Source organism: Ambystoma mexicanum, chromosome 1p (assembly GCF_040938575.1).
Source record: "Ambystoma mexicanum isolate Mex_15411 chromosome 1p, UKY_AmexF1_1, whole genome shotgun sequence".
Classification (NCBI taxonomy): Eukaryota; Metazoa; Chordata; class Amphibia; order Caudata; family Ambystomatidae; genus Ambystoma; species Ambystoma mexicanum.
The window spans coordinates 350157773-350180133 of NC_090921.1; the positions used below are offsets into that span (position 1 = coordinate 350157773).

At 45.9% G+C, this 22361-nt stretch overlaps 1 protein-coding gene across 4 annotated transcripts in view; it reads left to right on the forward strand.

Annotated features, from left to right (window-relative positions):
* FCHO1 (FCH and mu domain containing endocytic adaptor 1) overlaps positions 1-22361 on the forward strand; it is a 1111213-nt gene that overhangs the window by 393192 nt on the left and 695660 nt on the right. For all 4 annotated transcript variants that reach the window (XM_069648666.1, XM_069648689.1, XM_069648674.1 and 1 more), the window contains exon 4: positions 2028-2119. In XM_069648666.1, the coding sequence (XP_069504767.1) occupies positions 2028-2119 (92 nt within the window). The remainder of the gene's footprint in view (positions 1-2027; positions 2120-22361) is intronic.

The window sequence follows — 22361 nt, forward strand, 5'->3', positions numbered from 1 at the left end:
CTTCTAGCACCTCCACAAAAAACAATAAATAGCTACAGTGGTAAGTAAGGTTTAAAAAGAAATTCATTTTTAAAAAGAACAAAACTCCAGCCATCGGAGGTAAGAAATACTGGGGGCTCACAAAGAATGTGTAAAAGTAGGAAAAAGGAAACCTCTCATTAACGCTGACATATATTGATGATGGAAGGGGACTTCCGGATTTCAGACAGTAATAGTCATGTTAACAGAATGTGCAACAGGATCCTTGTATGTCCTACTAAAATAAGCCTATCTATTTCTACTGGAAATCTGGATTCCTAAAATAGCTACAGTATGCTCCATGCGTTTACGTGGATATGGTCTGGTTAGAAGAAAAAAAATCACCTGCTATATCCAGATCTTTTACAGCTCTGTTGTAGGTAAATTCCAATCTGCCATTGAACCACAAAGGCTCACATTCTAGAATGAGGCTTGTATGAAAGATATTGGGGACATTCTGGCTAATGCTTTTCCCACGTTTCAAAAACATGGTAACAGATCTTAGATCCCGGTTTATATTGTTTTCAAGTACTTGTACATGCACAATCCTCTCTACACCACTCTTCTCAGGATATCGCTTCTCAGGAAGCCAAAAACGTACAACCCAACTCATGCACTTGGGTAGCATCCATTGCTCTGTCATCCATATAACTGCTCCTGGTATATGTCCACATGCTTACCCCCTTGTCACCTGATACACCTCATTTAATCCAACAATTATCTTTGCAACGGCAATTCTCTAAAAGGTCTGCATCTGCCATTTGTTATTGCCTAATTTGGAAGTAATTTCTGTTCCAAATGACTCCCTTATTCATCAAGAAGTACAATAGATCTGTTTTTCCCAACTCTACAAAATACTTATGGCTTGCTGCGCAGGCCTCTTCAAAGTCAATCTGCTGGATTTGCTATTCTGGAAACCCCCATAAATAGCAATATCATGACTAGCTCTTGCTCCAAGACGTGCTGCTTGTTATAGCTAGTCAGATTTGAGTTTTAACTGTTTGAAAAATGTTTTATCCATATCTATCTGCACAAAACCTTTTTTATCTTGGCCTGAGAATTAAACATTTTCAAGTTCAATTTATGGATGCAGGATTGCCCATCTAAATGAAGACTAAATGTAACTTCTATCCCTCTACTCTACTAGGTTGGGATGTTTTAAACAAGGAAAAGGTCCCTACTATCATTTATATTGCTTGTGATGGCTGGTTTAGTTAGGCTTTGCTCGACTCTGGATTGAACCAAGTGCAGCAATTGAGATCTGTAGTAAACAATTTTGGCGTACTTCAAACAAAACACAATTTTATTAGTTGTGGACTTTTAATGCCAGTGATTTCTCCATATGTTAGAGCTCTTGGTAAAATTAATCAATTTCTCTATTAATGTTATTTTGTAAAGCTGCTGTGACTGGTCATTCCTCACTTCAGGTATTTTTCTTATCCAACTGTACACATACATAGCATTTTAAAATAATGTATTACAACAGTCTGCTTCTATAAAATGGTGTGTAACGTTGATGAGCAGTAAGAGAGGTATTCACTCCTCATGCAGAGCCCATGATTGTATGTGACTTTGTGCCATTCCTACATGCACGAGTGTCTGCAGGCAGGCTCTTGTTACTCCCCCTCCTCTCCCACCCCTCATCAATAAATGTGCCCACAGGGCCCTCCTCTGAAAACAGCTTGATGGTAGGAGGGATTTGAACTATGTGCACAAACTTTTTTTTTTTCCTTTTTTTTCCGTTCCGTGCCTGGGCTTCTTGGAGCACGAAGGCACCAGGGTTTGAGGAAAGACCTTCTTCTGGGTGGTTGAATCTGAATTCTGAAGTGCCATGCTTCACCCTAAGGGCTAGGTGTCTGCCCAGATTAGGTTATTTTGCCCTTTCGAACACAACGTTCAAATCCCTACTATGGGTGGGGTGTTTGGCTTCAATGTCTTTTTAATCCCTTTCCTCCTAAAGTCGCCTCTCCATTCACCAGTGATTTATGTGTGTTTTCCTTTTCTTGCAGGGAGATAAGAACATGGGTTTTGGGGTCCTCTATCACAACATGAAGCATGGGCAGATCTCTACCAAGGAGTTGGCTGACTTCGTTCGAGAGAGGTATGGTGTTGCAGAGGACTAGGGATGAACTGGGAAGGAGGGACAGGAGAGGCATGATGGCTGAGCTAATGAGGGTTCTCTGAAAAAATGGTTCTGGGATGTAAATAGTGTGGAAGGGGTTAAGATGTAACCGGGAAGGATGTTTGTACGGTCCAGCATTTGGTTTATGTGATTTATTGCAGTGCTTGGTCATGTGATAATCACCGTGACGAACATACCGGACGGAAAACCAATATCACCTCTTCTGCATCTCACTTGCTTCACAAAGCTCCATGCATTGATGTGCTCTGATTCTGTCTGGCTCTTAAGTTGGTACTGCAAAAGCGATCAAAAAGATCATATTTTCTTTTATCCCCCATGTTGCAACCCAGTGTTTTGCATTACTTTCACCTGCACATAGTCTTTTTGCTGAGCTGTTTCAAATGGCGCTTACATGCCAAAGCACCCCTGGAACTGTTTGGAGCTGGCCCTGGTCACCTATGATGGGGGCGGGGCTGGGTGTTGGGTGGAATCCCTTAATGGGGAGGGAGGTTGTCCCCTTTGTAGTGACCCCTCAGGTAAGTGTCTGCTTCTTCCGGCAAGACTCCATGACTTTCTGGCTGTACAGGATTTCTTTTTCTTCTTACTTGCAAATGTTTGTGAAGCACTACTGCTGGGATTCATTGTCTAGTCAGGACGCCTACTTAGATTGAATGGTACTCCAGAGTTTCCTGTGCAAATCGAGGTTTCTTGCTCTCCTCGCTTCTCCCGTTTTGGTACTGCTTTGGGGGTCTAAGATGAGGAATCTTTGAGGAAGGAATCCATTAGAAGTGCAAGTTACTTGCGTCTAAATTTTCTTTCTGATGGTTTAAGCCTCTCCCTCCTTTGCCCTCTTGCTGCCCCCTCATGAACAAGTAGATTGTTCATCTCCTTTTATTATTTATAAAAAAATGTGAACACCTTTATTTAGGAGTGTTTGACATGCCAACAAAAGCTAAACCAATAGCAGTATTGATAGAAAAATACACATTACCATTTTGGGCATCCACACACTTTGTACAATAGTTAGAACCTATTTGATGTGACATTAAAATTGGGAGATCAGCCCAATAGCATTGGAAGACAAGGAGGTGAGGGGAAGGAGGAGGAGGAGGAGGAGGGGGGGGGGGGGGGGGGGAGTCATTTGTCGGTGGTAGGGCTTTCTACATCATTTGCACCAGTTTCAACGGTCAGATAGTTTCGGGATGGTGGCCATATCTATTGGTTTACAATTCATTAGTTGTAGCCTGAACTAGCGCTCTTCCATATCTGACGCCCGCCTGACTTCTCTTGGCAAATGAGACAGTGTTGGGCTGGTAGGGCGGAGCCATAATAGCAGTACACAGCGGACAGGCAACAACATACATAAGCACGCAAGTTTGCAGCAGCCCCTTCGTAAATGTTCAAATTGATGGAATAAATAATTGGCTAGCGTAGGGTCAATTTTATAGTTAAGTATAGCTGACATAGTGCCGCAGACCTCCTCCCAGTATTCTTTCAATGTCGGATAATTCCAGAGCATGTGGAGTCCGCTTTGCCCGCATGTCACCTGGGGCATGAGCTTGGATGAGTCTGAGATTCGGTGCAGTCTAGCGGCGGTACAATGGAACCGGTGTAGTACCTTAAATTCTACCAAATGGAAGAGAGTTGAGGGACACATCTCGGGTCTGTCGGCACATGGACTCCCAGGCTTTGTCAGTAATATGCATTTCTAAGTTTCTCAAACAGGTCTCGCGAAGATTCCCCTAAGGGTTTACAACCTCAGTCTTGCAGTAGTTTGTACAATTTAGCCACTACACTGCCAATGGAGGTCCCCCTCATAATAGTGTCTAGCATTAGTTCATTTGGAGGTTGTACCGGAAATGTATTCCAGGTGTTCTCGGAACCCAGTGTATTGCAGCCATTGTGAAGACCTTCTGTGCAGGGGTTTAACCAAGTCTCGAAATGCCATGAAGGAGTACATGCTGTAGATCTCCCCGATCAGTGCATACCCGCCTCCTGCCCACTGACATACAGCCGCCCTTCCCACCATTGGGAATGATGGAAAAAATTCCAAAGTGGTAGGCCCCTGTGGTACGGTCTGGTGGCATTCAAAATCCTATATATTTTGCCCCTTGCCCTAGTTGTCACAGTAACTGGATTATTATCCTCTCCCATTTTATTTTTAGAGGGTAGCATTAGCGAGCGTATGTCACGGGTGCCCGCAGCATATCTTCAAATTTTTAGATGTGGGTGTTCTGCGTCGGCATCAAACCAATATGCTGCATAATGTGCGTGAGCCGCAATCCAATACCGCTCGAAATCGGGGGCCGCAAAGCCACCTCTTACATGGGGCCTTGTTAATGTTCCTCATTTTAGCCACAGTGTGCCAGAATGCCACATGAACCAGTCAATTGCAGACTTCAATGCTTCAAAAAACACAGCTCCAGGCCACAGTGGTATGTTGAGAAAGTAATAAAGGAGCTTGGGAAGAACTAGCATATTAAGCAATGATACTCTGCCCACTATAGTGATAGGGAATTTCGCCCAGGTGTGCAACTTAGTTTGCAGTCAAGTTAAATACTCGCCATAATTACAGGTATACCGATGAGTTTTCCGCTGTGTCACAATTATCCTCAGGTATTTTATTTCTAGTGGAGACCACTCGAAGCCCAGTAGATCAGGTGGGGGCAAGGTAGCGTCTGTCAGCAGGAATAGTTCAGACTTTGCGCAGTTAACACGAAGTCTGGACATGGTTCCGAAGCGATGGATGTCTCACATGATCAGCGCGAGGTGCCTAGCCGGGTCGTGTATAAATAGCGCATCATCTACGTATAATGAAATAACTTCTGGCTCCCCAGTGAGCCTGATTCCCCTTTGGGCATGCTTACTGCGGATAGCATCAGCTAATGGCTCTATCACTATGGCAAACAGCAGGGGAGATAATGGGCAGACTTGTTGGGTTCCTCCACATATATTGATTGGGGTGGATAAGGTACCATTAACCATAAAGCTTGCCGTGGGCTGTGTATATAATAGCTTTATCCATGAGATGAACCGTGATCCAACACAGAAACATTGGTTAGCCTGGAGACATTTAGTAGCTGCACTATCCATATCAGACCGGGATAGTCCGGAGGGAGATAGTCCTGCAGAGGAGGAATAAGGGTGGAAATGCTTAGCGGAGTGAGGGGCGATAGCGTGCAGTGGGATGAAGGCCGGGGTGAGGGGGAGTTGGGAGAAAAGGGAAGCCTGAAACTGTATGTGTAAATTATTGTGTACTACGAATAGTGTACTGTATGGTTACATGTTCAAAAACCAAACAAGAAATGTGATCCAAAGTTACATTTCTCTAACAGAGCCCACATAAATTGCCAGGACACTGAGTCGAAGGCTTTCTGGAAGTCCAGTGCGGCGGCTACCGCTTGCACTTTTGGATCGAACTGTGCCAGTAAATTGAAAAGACGTCTTAGGTTTAGTGCTGTAGAGGGGCCAGGGACAAATCCAAATTGGTCCGGATGGATAATGTGTTTCATGTAGAGAGCCAAACTTGGAGCGAGTACGCTAGCAAATATTTTAACGTCTGGGTTTATTAGAGAGCTGGTCCGATAAGAGCCGCATTGGTCATGGAGTTTGTCGGGCTTAAGCAAGACTATAACTGCCTCTCTTAGTGTGGGGGGGAGCAACCTCATTGTGCAGGCTTCAGACCATACATCCAATAATTCATGGATATGAGACAGTTTGAAATGCTTGTAAAAGTCATCAATAAAAACCATCTGGGCCAGAGGCCTTGCCTGCTGGAAGAGCGTTTATGGCATGGTACATCTCTTCAAGGGTTATGGGGCTGTCCAAAGTTGCCTTAGAGTCTTCCGACAGTATTGGCATTGGGAGTTCATCTAGATATTAATTTATATTAAGGGGCGGTCTTGGTGTCAGAGTAAGCATACAACTTCGAGTAGAAAGCATGAAAGGCATGATTCATGTCTGATGTAGCATGGACCTGTGTCCCGGCTGACTCTTGTATGCATGGGATGTGATGGCTGCCCTTAGCTTGCTGAATCATTCTGGCTAGTAACTTGCCTGGACGGTCCCCTTCACTATATTTCTTTGCTAAATTGGAACCGCCCAGGAATCTCAATTCCCCCTCAGCGTGCGCCTGGAATGGATCCAATCCCTCCTTAATGTCTCCTAGGCCGTGGCTCTGGGGGTCTGTTTCTGATGTCTGTTCTATTTGGCGCAAATGGTTTTCGCCAATTCGTAGATCTCTGCAGATACTTTTTTAAGAATACCCGCTTCTGCGGCCAGGGCCATGCCCTGTATATATGCCTTAAAGGCTTCAGAGGGTTACCCGAGTGGTGACTGTACCAGTGTTTAATGTGAACTATTCGTCAATACACTTTTGCCATATCAGCCGCAAATACTGGGTCTAACAATGATTGCGGTTTGAATCTCCACCCTCAACCTTACGTTTAGAGCCTCTCCTAGTGCGATCTGTATAGTTACCGGTGAGTGATCAGAGAATGTGTTAGGTAGGATATCAGCGCCTTTCAGGTGACTCACCCGTGAATCTGATATACCCCACATGTCAATTCGGGAATGGGAGTCGTGGACTGTGGAGTAGTACGAATATTGCCGTACTGGCGGCAACACTCTCCAAACATTAATCAGACCCATGTCTTTAAAGCCGTTGTGCAAAACTTATGCAGCCTTGACAATTGCTGGGGGGCCCAGAGCTGGATCTGTCTATAGTCTGGTCCTTTATTGTATTGAAATCGCCCCCCCATAGGACCGGGACAAGGGGGTATAATGCCAGCAGTTACAACATCTCTGTATAGTAATCGGGATTGTCAATGTTGGGCATGTATGTATTAAGTAATAATACCTCTTGATCTTGTATCTTACCAAACAGCAGCACATACCACCCCTCAGGGTCAAGATGTGCCTTTATGTGTGTGTAGTGTACAGATTTGTGAATTAAGGTCAGTACCCCCACCCTCTGCATTGTGTCGAGGACGCGGTATAGTAACGTTGCGGTCTCCAATTCTTAGCAAAGGCCTTGCAGCATCTTGCCAGCGAATGTGTCTCCTGTAGGTACATGATCTGCACTTTATGCCGCTCTACATACAACTGTAGGCAGCCCCACTTTACCTGGTTGCCCAGTCCCGTACATTCCAGCTCATAAAATGAATAGGGTCAGTCCCCATTGATTTGCTTCCTGGTGTGATTGTTAGATGCCGCAATGTCATTTAAGTACACCAGTATTTCTGCTGTATTTTTGCTGTTGCTATCAATAACTAAGAACATATCAAACACATTTTGCTAAACTTCTTCCAAACCGCCCCCATCCCCACACCTCTCCCAATCAGAGGTACTGTATCACCCCATTGTAAAACTCCCAATTACTTCTGCAATTTTGCATGGGAGGTACTGCCAGCCGACTAGTCCAGGATTGGGGAAGAGGTGGGGGGTGGGTAAGGGAGGGAACTGGAACGAAGGACAGGAAAGCAGGGAACCAAAAGACCGGGAAGAAAGGGGAGCCAGCTCCACGATTGTGTGAAACGGAAGCAAGAACAGGCAGAGTAAGCTATAGCGAACGAGAACATAGGGACCCACAAGCAGACCATCTTCACCCAGGGAGTAATGGAGGAAGTGAACATTGTCTCGATTAATGTCCAGGGGCTAAACTCCCCCGCAAAAAGGTGTTTGATTTTAGGTAGACTAGAAGCTATGAAATCAAAGATAGCGATCCTACAGGAGACGCATCTGCTCCAGAAAGATGAAAAAAGGATGCAGAGCAGAACATACCCTCTTCAGTTTTTCACCTCAAGCCAAACAAAAATAAAAGGGGTGGCAATCCTATGTAGCAGAGACTTAGACTTTCGCAAACAACAAACACTGAGTGATCAGGAAGGTAGATAACTGGGGGTAAAGAGTACAGTTAATGGCCAATTGTATACAATACTAGCACTCTACGCCCCCAATGAAAAACAGGACCAGTACATCCCTAAATTACTCCAGAAGGTGGGAGGATGGTGCGAAGGCCGAGTGATAATAGGAGGGGATTTTAATTGTGTAATGGACCCGCAATTAGATAAAACACTCCCCCCAACCGCAGCAGATCAGTGAAACAGACAGGCCCTTAGAAAGCTTTTCAGAGATTTGGATGTGATAGAAACGTGGCGATTTTTCCACCCGGACACTCGAGAATATACACACTACTCAGCAGTACACAGGGGTTACTCTAGAATAGACATGATTCTGGTGTCCTCTACATTGATCCTCTATGTCAAAATAATAGAAATCGGTGTCCAATACCTCTCCGATCACGCCCCAGTCGTGACCTGCATAGAACTGCAAGGAACAATAAATAGACCCCGACCACAATGGGCTAAATGAAACAATCCTGAGGGATATTGCACTTAGGGCACATATGGAAGAAGCCATAGGGAACTATTTCCTTGAAAATGACAATGGGGAGGTGGACTGGAGGGTGGTGTGGGATGCGGGGAAAGCAGTAATTAGAGGGGAATTCATAGCACAAGCAACGCAATACTATAGGGAGAGAGCCCTTATAACGCGCAAATTAGAAGAAGAGGTTAGAAATGATGAAAAGCTCCATAAGACCCGTCGGACGCCCAGAGCCTGGCGAGACCTTAAAAAGGCCAGAGCCAAACTAGAAAACCATACAGCAGATAGAACGGCGTAAACACTGCTAAACACGAAACAATCATATTACATACACGGGGGGGAAAGCAAGCAAATTCTTGGCAGCTAAACTACGCAAACAGAAGGCGCGTAATCATATCCCCCGGCTAAGAAATAGTAGAGGGGAACTGCAAACGGGAGATGAGGAAAAACTAGAAACGATGGTCCACTTTCGCAAAAAACTGCTGATTAGCGAGAACCTGAATGCAGCAGAACAAGAGTCTTATTTGTAAGCCGTAAAACTGCCACAGATATCGGTACAACAAAAAGAAAAATTGGGGGACCCCATCACAATACAGGAAGTGTGTGATGCGATAGCAGCGCTACCCAGGGGAAAGGCACCAGGCCCAGACGGCCTAGGGAATGGGTTTTACAAAATGTTCCAGATACAATCGGCAACCCCCCCTCACTCGCCTTTTCAATCTAATCAGGAATAGGGGAGCAGTTTCAAAGGATATGGGACACTCAACCACGATATTACCCCTAAAACCTGGGAAAGACCCAGTAGAATGCACCAGTTACCGCCCCATAGCTCTCCTCAACACAGATGCAAAATTGTATGCAAAAATACTGGCGAATCGATTGGCAGCAGTACTGCCCGAGATAATATACGCAGACCAGGCAGGCTTTGTAAGGGGGAGACACACTCAGGATAATGTCTGGTGTGTAATTGACATAATAGACTGGGGGCCAGGGGGGCCCAAAAATTCACGATCGCCGCATTAGATGCCTCACAAGCATTCGACAGCATAGATTGGAGGTACCTAAAATTGATATTGGAGGGTTTTGGCTGTGGACCGATATTGACCAAGATGGTTCTGGCAAATTACCAGCATCCATCTACGCAACTAATAGTGAATGGCTACACCTCAGAAAGAATCAATATCCGGAGGGGTACTCGGCAGGGTGCCCTCTATCCCCACTCATATTTGCCATGGCAATGGAACCATTTGCCTGCAGAATAAGGGAAGACCCGGGAATTAGAGGGGTGCGCACCGGGTAGATCTAAAACAAGATAGCCCTCTACGCAGATGATATCATGCTCTATATGGTAGACTCAAGACATACATTACCCAGAATAATCGGAGAACTGCAGAAGTTCGAAAAGACATCAGCGTTCACAATAAACTATTCAAAATCTAAAGCGTTGAATTTAACCGAAGGTAGTGGGGACATAGCTTTCCTGAAGGAACATTATCCCCTGAAATGGGAAAAACAGTCCCTCGAATACTTAGGAATCCATATCACTAGAACTGTCAAGAATCTGTTCAAGGCAAACATTACACCTCTATGGAAGCGCCTGCGGGAAGATTTGCAGAGATGGGATGCCCAGGGATTGTCCTGGTTTGCTAGAATAGCGGCGATAAAAATGACCTTGCTACCCAAATTACTATATGTAGTAAGGTCAACCCCAGTGGACATCCCCTCCAAAACAGATCCAAGAACTCCAAAAGGCTGTGTTTTAATTTATCTGGGGAAATAAGCCGAGGATCCAAAAAAGGATCCTGATGCGGCCCACACTTCTTGGGGGGCTGGGAGTCCCTGATATGGGGAGATACGTGTTAGCAGCTCAACTGGCACCAGCATTGAAATGGGCGGGTAAAGACCCTCTTCCAGGTTGGGGGAAAATAGAACAGACTGCGACAGATATCCAATTGGGTAAGCTACCATTCCTAAATAGAAAAGCAAGAGATACGGGAGGTATCCTACTAGCGGCCACTATAACGACCCTACACAGCTGGAATAAGGCTATCAGTAGCAGGGGGGTCAAACTAGGTCTGGGCCCACTATCCCCTATCACGTAAAATGCAGATTTCTCACCTGGCCTTCACAAAAGGTTTTGAGAAAGCTGGAACAAAGCAGACACATTGTCCCTACAAGATATGTATCAGGACGACGCCCCACTTACCTTCGAAGGATGCAAACATAGATTCGGTCTCGTTGAAAACCATAGATTTAAATATATTCAATTGCGTCACTGGATCTCACACCCAGAGGTAAAAAGAGCAGGGTCACGACCCCCGGTAGGCCTAGAACTAACAATACGGGAGGGGACACATGAAAAAGGGATTACTAGACTATACAAGCTACTGGATAAGGCGCAAACAGACGACTCCCTCCAGTACATGAAGGACTGGGAGCGGGACATAGGAGAGGAGATTACACAGGAAGAATGGAGTCAAATATGGAGGAGGGCGCACAAATTATCCAAATCCACGGCAATTAAAGAATCGGCATACAAACCGTTATCGCTGGTATTTGCCCCCAAGTAGAATACACAGAATGATCCCCACGTATCCCCCAGAATGTTGGCGTCAGTGTGGAGAAAGAGGAGACATGTTCCGTATGTGGTGGTCGTGCCCAAAGATAAAAATATACTGGAAAGAAATACTGAGCCTGATCAGGGACATAACGGGCGCAGACCTACCATGGTCCCCGAAAGTCATTCTGCTGGGGGCAGTGGCAGAAGGGAAATATGCAGCCTCGGGAAACAGAGTGGCCCTCATAACTCACCTTCTGGCTGCAGCAAGGATGACAGTGGCCGAACGATGGAAGACAGTGGAGGGCCCTACAACTCCATGGTGGTGGGTGAAAGTGTGGGGAGTCATGGCAATGGAGAACATCTGCGCCACAAAATCAGGGACATATCTGAAATTCTTGGCCATATGGGGATCCACTTCAGGACTATGTGGGGGAGCGGGAGAATCAATACTTTAAAACCCGGGCTCTTAGAAACATCCATATCAGATAAAGGCAGCAGAAGATATGGCAAGGGGTTGCCTCTTGGAACTATTCTGGTTACAACCATGGTTTTGATTGGTTCAATTAATAAAAGGAAGGGTGTGTGGGTTGGGGGGGGGAGGGGTGAGGAAAAGTATGAAGACAATACTAGACTCTACAAGAAAGTTCAAGGGTGTGGAATAAGACGTTCTTGTTGATAACAATGTTCTTAACACTTGTTGTAACGAAAGCTCAACTATTGTCTTAAGTAAAAAAAAAAATGAAAATAAAGTTGGTTAAAAAAAATATTTCTAAAGCAGATTTCCAGCTGTATAGTTTTTTACGTAGTAGCTGGTTCCTAGGTTGTATAGCATGGGTGAGGAGTATCTCACAGGCCCCATCTCTCACTACAGGATTTACATCAGGATTTGCAAATGAGAATTTCTTAGGGGGGGGGGGGGACAGTTTTCCATCCAGTCACGCTGGGAAATGTTCATCCACAAAACGTATGGCTTCCTCGGGCAGTGTGAAGAAATACACTTTGTCATGTTCAACACGCAGTTTGGCGGGGTAGAGCATGCCATACTTCACATTGTGCTCTGAGTCTTTTCTCCGTCACCATAAAGTACTTGCGATCTTGCTGGACCGATGTCGAGAAATCTGGATACAGATGGACCCTGCTGGAGCCAAGTAGTAACCCCTTGGTTCTAGATGCAGGGAGCAGTGTGTCCCTGTCCTGATAGTTTAGGGCGAGGGCTATTATCAGATGTGGGGGTTCCCCAGGCTTGGGTTTGGGGGCTAGTGCACGATGTGCCCACTCGATGGCAAAGTGTGGCGACATCTAGGGGGCATCCAGCAGAGACATCAGTATTCGTTCCACATAATCCTCCATTGGTCTCTGTTGTGTTCTGGTATGGTAATTACTCAGAGGTTATAGATCTAGATTGAAGATTTTCGTTCTTCCTGAAAATGATCTGGACTTGCGTTGAGAGCGCAGTGCCGTCCGCCCTGAGTGCAACCACCTCGTCCTATGTAGTGCCTACTGTTTTTCCACCTTTGTAATGCGTGTATCAGTTTTGTCCATGAAGGCATTTATGGAACAGATCGTGCCACTCATGTCGTCTAGTTTAAAATGTAATATGGTGAACCCCTCCCGCATGTATTCCATCATGTGTTGAAGCTCACTGGGGCCCTGTTGGTCAATTTCACTTCCTGATTTGGCGTTCGTGCCCTCTGCTCCCTCAGCAGCCTTGGATGCAGTTTTTGCAAACATGTTGATGGAGCATTGCTTCTTTCCAGCTAGTCATTGTGCTTGTATACGGAGTGACAGTAACAGGGTATTATTGCAGCTGGGGGGTGGGAGGAGGAATCCTGCCCAGTTGTTCTGCGGTGTACAGTTCAGTGATGGCTGTCCCCACGTACTGTCACCGGGATACACTGTTGGTTAACAACGGCTACCAATTTATCCCTTCGCTAGTGCAGCGTAGACTGCCTGTATGGGAAGGATTTCGTCTCCCTGAGATCACATGCTGCATCCCACACAGCAGCCAAAGAGGAAGTTGTCCCAAGCCACCTAGCATGCATTTACGCAATAGCACCCCAATTCGTAGCTGGCCTCGGGCTGGGACCAGATAGCTGCCCGGACCGGGAGGCGTGTTTCACAACCAGTGTCGAAGGGAAGGCGCACAGTGTTTCAGGCGGTTTCCACACAGTGAGGGGCAGTGCTGTAGTCACTTCCTTTGCGCTTCCCTGCTCACAGCCGCACCAGCCACCTTGGCCGTCGGAGCCATTAGCTGGTGCTCCCAGCTCAAGATGATAGCGAGAATCCTTCTCAGGATCGATCGTCTAAAGTGCCAGTGTGTAACGCACCAGTTGTGTTTTGGCTTTCTCGTCGTCCCTCACTGCTGATGCGGTGGTTGTACCGGTGCGGCACCCGCCATAAGAGCCCAAATACGAGTGTTTCTGCTAATTTTCAGTCTGGAACCAGGAATTAGAAGCTGCACTGTCTGCCAGGTACCGGAGCTACTCCTTCAGTCTGCCATCATTGCCGTGTGCCGCCCCCCCAAACTCTTTTTCTGCAGTGCCTCAGCTGCTGAGTGCTAGGGAAAAAGTCAGAGCTGAGGTGCTGGCTCCACGTATCCTGCCTCTGAGTTACTGTCTGGCGTCATGGGCACCCAATAGTGGTTGCAAGCTTCTGTAGACCGTTGGATCAGCAGGAAATCTATCTATGATGAGCAATCTGTGGGAGGAAGGTCTAATCCATTATAAAGAACATTACCACGTGGTAAGTAATTTTGTTCTTGACCACTCGATAGTGCCCCTCTCAGATATAGATTACTTTGGCTGATAGTGTCGGGGAGTCTGGCTAGCGGGCACAGGGCAAATGCTATACCTCAGAGTATGCAGTGTAGATTTGGGGAGAAGCACAAGTTAATGCTAGCATATAACATAAACAAGCTTCATACCAAACTGATCTGAATTATAACTTGTATTCACATGAACTGCAGTAGCTGGCTATAAGCAAAGCGATACAGAGAAAGCAACGGCAAGCAGATATACTAGGCAACATAGATTGATCAGAATAAAGAGTATCCTGGAATATGATAAGGGGTCATGGGGATTAGGGAAAGCCCTTGGGATTGATACCAGCAGATTACTGTAACATACTGTCATACAGCAGCGTCATGCGTTAGGCGTGCTGAAGAGACTGTTGTACTCAGCCTAAGGGTGAAACTGGAGACCATATCCTGAGGCAGGTAAGGCTCCAACGGACTAGACAAAGGTAACGGAAGTCTTTCCTTAATCTGAACGGAATGGAGACCAACCCGGGGTCACACTATAAATGGATGGAGATCAGAGGCACTACAGTTGAACAAGATGTAATACAGATGGAAAGTATTACATCTATAAGCATTGCATTGAAAGAAATAACCAGCTACAGGACAGGTAGATAAACAAAGTACAAAGCAGAGACTGTAAAATCAGGACACAAAAAGCAATGCGTTCAGACAAGACAGGTCGCTTCCAACACAGCGAATATGAGCGGTTCAGGAAACTATGCACTAAAGTCTAGTAATTAGGCAACCAAGAAACAAACTGGAAAGCTAAATATTGGAGGAAGCTGCTAACTCTGCAAATTTGTGGCATTGAATAACCGGAACAAAGGACAGAAAAGCAAGACACTGGGATAGCATAGAGAAAACAGATTGGGCAGAAACCAGACAAGTCAGTGAAGGACAAGGGGATTTGAAACTATTAAACAATTAATACAAATTATGTACATAAATATGAAATACAGTGGGTGGGGGAGGACGAACCTACTATGCCGTGTGTTCAGAACGTGCAAGTGCAGAAGGGAGGGGAAATGGGATAGGTGCTGTGGTGCTCATGGATGAGCAACAGGTGCAGTGCAATGAAGGGTATGTGTGAGCCTCCGTATTTTTTTTCTCTTTTCCTTAAGTGCATATGGTAAAATTAACCTTTTGCACTACATTAAACACCATAAAAGAGATTAAACAAATTACAAGCAGACAATTTTAAATGAGTACACACAAATTAACAAGAATATTCTGACCATCATGAAGAAAAACATGAAAAATAAGACCTCCTAACCACTCAGTGTTTCACCTTTTCACAAGAGCTTCTGCCCAATACAAAAGACTCCAAAATTGGTCAGACCATATGTTACGATATGTCGCATACCCCCTATCATACATAGGTTGGAGACATTTACACTGGGTCACGATATGTCGAGCTGTCTTTCCTCACCTCAAATCCTACAGGTTCTAAGGTCACAGGTTATTCCCGTCCCAGCCCCAGTGAAAGACAACACTGGCAGGATATCGAACCTGAGATATAGAATAAATTGCACCAATCGAGGAAGTGTGAGCCTCCAGGATGGAGGGTGAGCCACTGCAAGTGCTGAGGATAGACCGAATCTGGGGGTGATTTGGTGTTGGATGTCGGGGCCCAAGGATGCATAAGGGCCCTTCACACCGAACAAGCAACTGTGAGATTAGCAGATGAGAGTGGGGAGACGGAGGAGGTAAAGAGGAAAGTCTTGAGTAGCTTCTGAAATATAAAAAAGTCCTGCCCAAGACAAAGAGGGAGGGGGGCTTTTCCAAAGAAGGGAGCAAGCTGAGGAAAGTGATCAACCTCCTGCCTTCTGTTTAGCAAAACGCTTTACACAGAGTTGGTGCCAGAGGAGCGCAGGGGTCTAGAGGTTGTATATTTAGTAAGAGAGAGTTGCAAATAGTGTGGTCCCGGCACCAGACAGCCTGGTGGATGATGCAGAGGGATTTGAATTTAATCCGTACAAATTAAGTACATAAAGAAATATTAAATGCAGTGGCGGGGGGGAAGCCTACTATGCCTTGAGTGTTCAGAACGTACAAGTGCAGAAGGGAGAGGAAATGGGGTAGGTGCTCAAGGGTGAGCAACAGGTGAAGTGCAATAGAGGGTAAGTGTGAGCCTCCAGGGAGGAGGATGAGCTGAAGCAAGTGCTGAGGATAGACAGAAGCTGGGGGTGATATTGTGTGATTTAGCGAAATGCTTTACACACAGTTTTTGCCAGAGGAGCGCAGAGGTCTAGGGGGGTATATTTTGTAAGAGAGAGTTGCAGATAGGATAGAGGGATTTGAATTTAATCCGTGAAGCAACCGGGAGCCAGTGAAGATGTTTTAGGGCAGAAGAGACGCAGGCCTGGGCTTGAGGCCAACGATGAGTCTTGTTGCCCTATTCTGGATTAGCTGGAGAGGTCGCAGAGTGGAAGAAGAAAGATTCAGGAGGAGCCTATTGCAATAGTCAAGCCTAGAGAGAACCAGGGCTCGGGTAACATTGAGCTTCTGGGTGAGAAAAGGTAGAATTTCTTTTGAAAGAAGAGCTGAAAGTGGGACGACTTGTCAAAGTCCTGAGTGTGAAGGAGAGGGGGAGAGAGAGTCGAGTCGAGATGACTCCATGGTTTCTGGCTTCAGAAAAGGTAGCAGGGGGAGAGCCCATGGAAGAAGGCCAGGGTGAAGGGAGGCCATCTGGGCAGGGGACCCAATGGGAAGGATCTCTGTTTTGCTGGCATTTTGAGGCAGAGATCATTGGAAGTGCAACAGGCCTGGCAGAAAGGCATTCAGGGATGAAGGAAGGTGCAAGAGGGTCAGTAGTAAGTTTGAAGAAGTTTTGTGTCGTCAGTGTAACACTGGAAGTTAGGTGAGGAGATGAGGAGTGCCAGCTGACTGAGGTAGCTGTTAAAGAGCCAAGGCGAGAGGATAGAGCCATGGGGGGCATCACACATGAAGAAGGAAGGAGAGGAGAAGGTACCCAGGGTGACTTGGGAGGAGCAGTTCGTGAGGAAGGAGGTCACCCAGTCCAGTGCCTGCTCCGAAATACCAAAAGTGTTGTGAAGCCTTTGTAGGAGGATAGAGTCGTTGACCGTGTCAAATGCAGAAGAGGGATCAAGAAGAATGAGGACAGCAGGGGAGTTGGAATCCAGGAATGCAAGCAGTTCTTCACGGGTGTTCAGAAGAGCAGTTACAGGGCCTCTGGATGCTCTCAGTGTGAGAGTTCAGTTGGGAGAGGATCAACTTCTCCAGCAGTTTCCCCAGGAAGGGGGTGATGGAGATAGGGCAGTAGTTGGCCGGACAGGTAGGGTCTGCTGACGGTTTTGTAAGGAGCAGGCGCACAAGTGAGTGCTTGAGGGATGACAGAAAGGAACCAGTAGCAAAGGAGTGGTTACAGAGATCAGCAAGTGCAGGGGCAAGAGAGCCAATGTTGTGTTTGATGGTTCTGGATGAGCAAGGGTAAACCTGTTTGGAAGAGACCTTCATGGAGCGGACAACTCTGGTGACTTTATCAGGTGAGAAAAGGGCAAAGGTCGAGAAGGAGGAAGGTGGAGGGTGAGTGGCCAAGTGAGGCAAGGGGGTGGGTGATGGGCTGGGAGAATGTGTAACAGTGCTGTTCAGGATGTCCAGAATTTTGATGGTGAAGTGAGTGGCAAGTGTGTTGCAGAGGGCCTGAGGGGGAATAGGGAGAAGGATACTGCAGAAGGGTTGGCTAGATGCGCCAGATACCCGTGCCAGAATGTGGGCCCTTTTCTCGGCACGGATAATCTGTATTGCTTTTGGAGCAGGCGGCAGGCCAGTTTGTCAAAGGGTGCGCCTGAGGTTAGCCACTTCCGTTCCACAGCTCTGCACTTTCGTTTCAGGCCTGCAAGTTCGGAGTCGTACCCGGTGTTGCGCTCAGAGGTGGGTTTCAAGCGGATCCTCACGACTGGGGCAAGAATGTCAAGGATGTTGATGATGGACAGGTGGAAGTTGCTGAGAGCCGAGTCAGTGGTAGTCTGAGTTGGGTGGGATAAAGGTGGAAGTGAAGTGAGCAGCTGACACTCGTTTCATTGGACGGATATCCGTGAACGAGGTTGGCAGGGCTTTTTGAGGGTGGGTCAAAGGGCCATAGAGACCCAGGTGGGAGGAGAGAAGGGAGTTGTCTGACCAAGCGAGATGGGGGGGGGAGGGAGAGGGAGAGATGGGAGTGGATGAGATGGGAGTGGATGAGATGGGAGTGGATGATGGCCAGTGTGACCAGCAGAGTGAGTTGGACCAGAAGGGGGAATGAAGAGGGATAGAGAGGTGCAGAGGTCAATGAAAAGAGTAGATGCGGTGCCAGGCGAGTCGAATTGGATGTTGGTCACCCAGGAGCAGCAGGAGGACGTAGAAAGTAAGGTGGAACAGCAGCCCATTCAGAGAGGAACAGATGTAGCGCCAGGAGGCCGGTAAATGGTAGCAATGGTCATGGTGGAGGAGGGAGACATGACCAACGTGCATACCAGGATCTCAAAGGAAGAGTAAAGCTGAGTGGGTAAAATGGAGGAGGGAACCCACTCTGGGAAGATTAAAGTAACACCACCGCCAGTACGACGATTTTGGAAATTATCTTAGTCATTAGAGAGGAGGGAGTCCAAAGCGGTGACTGAGCTGGAATTAAACCATGCGTCTGTAAGAGCGAGAATGTCATGGTCTGTGTCTTCACGAAATAGGCAGATGTCAGCAGAGTGTTTGTTGGCTGAGCGGGCGTTAAGTCCCCAGGTGGAGGCGGTCACTGCCTTTGAAGGTTTTCTGAGGTGGCGTACAGAGGTGTGGTACTTCAGTTGGGGTGGGCAGAGGGGAAAGAAGTGCGAGAGGCTGATGAAGGAAGAAAGTTAATGAGGGAATGGAAGGATCCAGTCAAAGATGAGGTTGGCCTGTGGACCCTGAACAAGAATAGTGCCGCGGTGGTAGACATTATTGATGAAAAATTTCCTCATTTAAAAGGATAAAATTTGGCGTCAGAATCGTGCAGTGCAGCGATGCTTCAATCAACACAAAAGCCCAACTGGACTTACCTTGAGTCTGGTGGTGGTGGGGGGTCCCCCCATGCTTCTGTTCAAAGTGAGCTTATAAAGGACCTCGAAGCCCACAACCCAACATGATGGAAACATGATGGAGCTGATTGTAGTCTCAGGCAGCTGTGTTCAATCAACCCCAGTCCAGGCGTAAGTAGCCTGCAGCAGTGGATTGTAATTAAGGTCTCTGGCTCTCGGCAGCCTAGCCTGCTTGTAATGGGTGAATGCAATCAGGTCCTCTCCAGCTCTTTGTATCTTTCTGAAAACAAAGGTACGTTGTATGCTTTCTCCAGCCCTCTGCCTCTTGCACAGCATACATATACCAGAATGCATCTGCTTCTTTATCTCAAAATCCGAAATGGGACATGAAATTAGATTGGTCCAAAACTGCAGCGATAAAAGAAGTAAATGAATGCAGGGGAGCTAGTAGGTTTTAATTTTGTAATTATGCCATAAACAGAGTCTCTCAATTGGCGCGTGTTGCGCTGCTGGATGGCAGGTGGGTAGGATTGTGACAGAGGGTGCCGTCTCGGGCAGCTTTGACTGCAGTTGTTCCCCAGTTGTAATCATTCCATCAAAGCACATTATATCCATTTCCCAGACCGCCTGCCGTCCTAATATGTCATGACTCACTAGAATTGTGCTGTTTTGTTCCAAAATGTGCATTTCCTCTCTGGTGTTAAATGATTGCATGGTCATGACATATGGAGCAATTTAAGTGTCTGTTCAGATGTTTTTGTAAAAGTATATGTAACCAACCCTAATTTGTAGTTTCATCCCAATTTCTCATAAACCTCAGCAGTGACCCGAGCCTTGCACTGAACGTTTTGCAAGCATTTGATGGTTCGCTTTAAATGCCCAACCTCCAAATCAATCCCCAGTCTTGTATTATCATTCAACTGCTACTCCTCACATTGTCAGGACTGTTACTTGCACTATGTTCCACTTAAGTAGGAGAAATCACCTTAGTCATAAACAAATGTATCTATTGACGCATAAAAAACACATCCACAACTAATTTAGAATCAATTTAACCTAGAGCAAGTACTCCTCTTCCCCTTCAGAATTTCAGCTACCGTATATTCCGGCGTATAAGACGACCCCCCAACTTTTCCCGTTAAAATACAGTTTGGGATATACCCGCCCTATAAAAAACGACACCCGGCGTATAAGACGACCCCTGACTTTTGGGAAGATTTTCCTGGGTTAAAAGGCCGTTTTATTCGCCAGAATATATGGTAAGTCTGAATTGGAAAAGTTTACAATACTTGTGGAATTGAGTACAAAAGTACAGAAGTGTTCTAAGTTTTAAAGGATCAGTGCCAATCTCTGTAAAATAAAATTACTCATAATCGGGGCTGCATTTTCATTCAGATACTACCACACTACTTTTGAACCTATTCCACATCCATAATTAGTCCCCTCTCCAGTGCAGTTTCTCCAAAGTATTCACTCCACATCAATTAAACTACAATTAGTTCTATGCAAACAACTTTCAGCCACCAGTTTTTCCTCATTTCTGCACTGTGCTTGTTTTATAAATCGCATTACCATCTACCTCATTCTTGGTGCACGCAACTGTGAGGTCCTTACATTGAGACATTCCTCTTTGTTTTTACTTGTTTTGTTATTCGCCTGGCTGCATTAACTTTTCTTACTTACCAAATCAAAATTACCCTGTCTGTTATGAATGGTGAAATTCTGTGATCCAGTAATCCTCTTCCTGTGTGATAAACACTTGGCCCATTTTATGTACTAATACATTTTAGGCTCATTTAAGTTTAGTCTTCAGTTTCTTTGGCATTTTTATGTTCGTTTTTCTTTTTTTTGAGCCTCGCACCCTTGTCAAAGCCATAGGGGGAACTTCCTTACGGGGAATCGCCAAGTTGATATTCATTTTATATGTGGACATCTTTTAATCCAACAGACTGATCATTTATTTAATTTCATGCCACCATCAAAATGATTTTTATTCTCTCGGGAAGAACCCTTCATTACTCAATGTATTTCATCATATTGAGTAGCATTGGCAGACGATCCATGAGCATATCGAATTGCATGTGGCTCTGTGAGAGAAAGGGGTGGGGGCACGGTAAAGAGTCAGTTGCAGAAAACCAGTTGTGTTTACTAGTTACTGATGTTGTAGCTCTGTTAGGGGAAGAGGCTACATACCAGGACAGGTTAGCCTTACGGACATCCCCCTTGATTGTGAGCAGTGCTAGTTTGGGTTGATTGAAGATGAACTAGACAGTTGGAATGAGTGAGGAGTCAGGTTGCAAGATGTGAATAGGGAGCAGTTGGTTGAGTGTAAAAGCGTAATGGGAGGAATTGGGGGTTAGGCCTGTTCCGTTGTCTTGGTTGTAGAGCTTGTCCATGGATTTAGAGGTTGCAGGCCAGTCTGGTGGCATGCAGCGGAAGCGGGCCCACAATTGCCCGGTGCTCTGTGTGGAGTTTTTTAGTGGTCTGCCTAGCTTGAAGTTTAGGAATTAGATCCTACATAGGATTTTCATTTGAAGTCTGAGAGGATGTTTATTTGTGATAATAATTTGTGAGCTGGAACACCCTCAGCTTTGTAGACGAGGGAGAGGCTTGTGAGTAATGTTTGCAAAGCAGAGAGGTTTATTAGGATGGATTAACAGTATTTTACGAGACTGAGACCACCATGTCGGTGTACTAAATCTGGTGAATGATATGGTAAATACTTGTGTAACTCTTGGTTCATTGCGGTTTCTCTCATTTGGATAGTTGAAGAGCCATGTCTTAAGCTGTTTGGGTGCCAGTATTTTTCTTCCATGCAGAGGTGCACAGGTCGGGTGTTCCAGAGTTTTGTGGCCAGTAGGGAAAACGGGCATCCTCACTGTCCTGTTAAATTTCGGGACTATTACACGTGCAGCATTAATTGACATCTCAGTGCTGGAGGGTGTGTAATTCTGCAATATCCTTCTGAACTATAGCTAGCTCATTCCATGGTAGATTCGGTGGACCATGCACAGGGTTTCGAAATGCATCCTTTTGTTGACTGGAAGCCAGTGTGCATAGTGCTGAGGAGATGTATTCAAACCTTTTCCTTCTGGGGAGTAGTCTGGCTTCTGCATTTTGGACTCTTTGTAGATTTCTCGTGAGATTTCCTGAAAATCTGAGATAGAGGCTGTTCGCATAAATCTGTCATTTTAGCCATAGAGATTTCACTGGCATGGTTTGTGAGTGAATGTTAAAGAGTGATGCACCGTAGAGTGCAGAGATGGAAACTGCATTTTGACAATGGCTATCACCTGTGGCTCAAGTGAAAGAGCCTTGCCCATTGTGGTTTAGATATTCCTTACCGTAGAGGATTGTATTGGGCATGGGCCCATCTCATCGGATAGTGACACTTTTAGAAGGCTCTGGATTTCTGATAATCCAGTTCAGTTTAGTTATGTTTGAAGTTTAGTCTCTTTGCTGTCATCAATG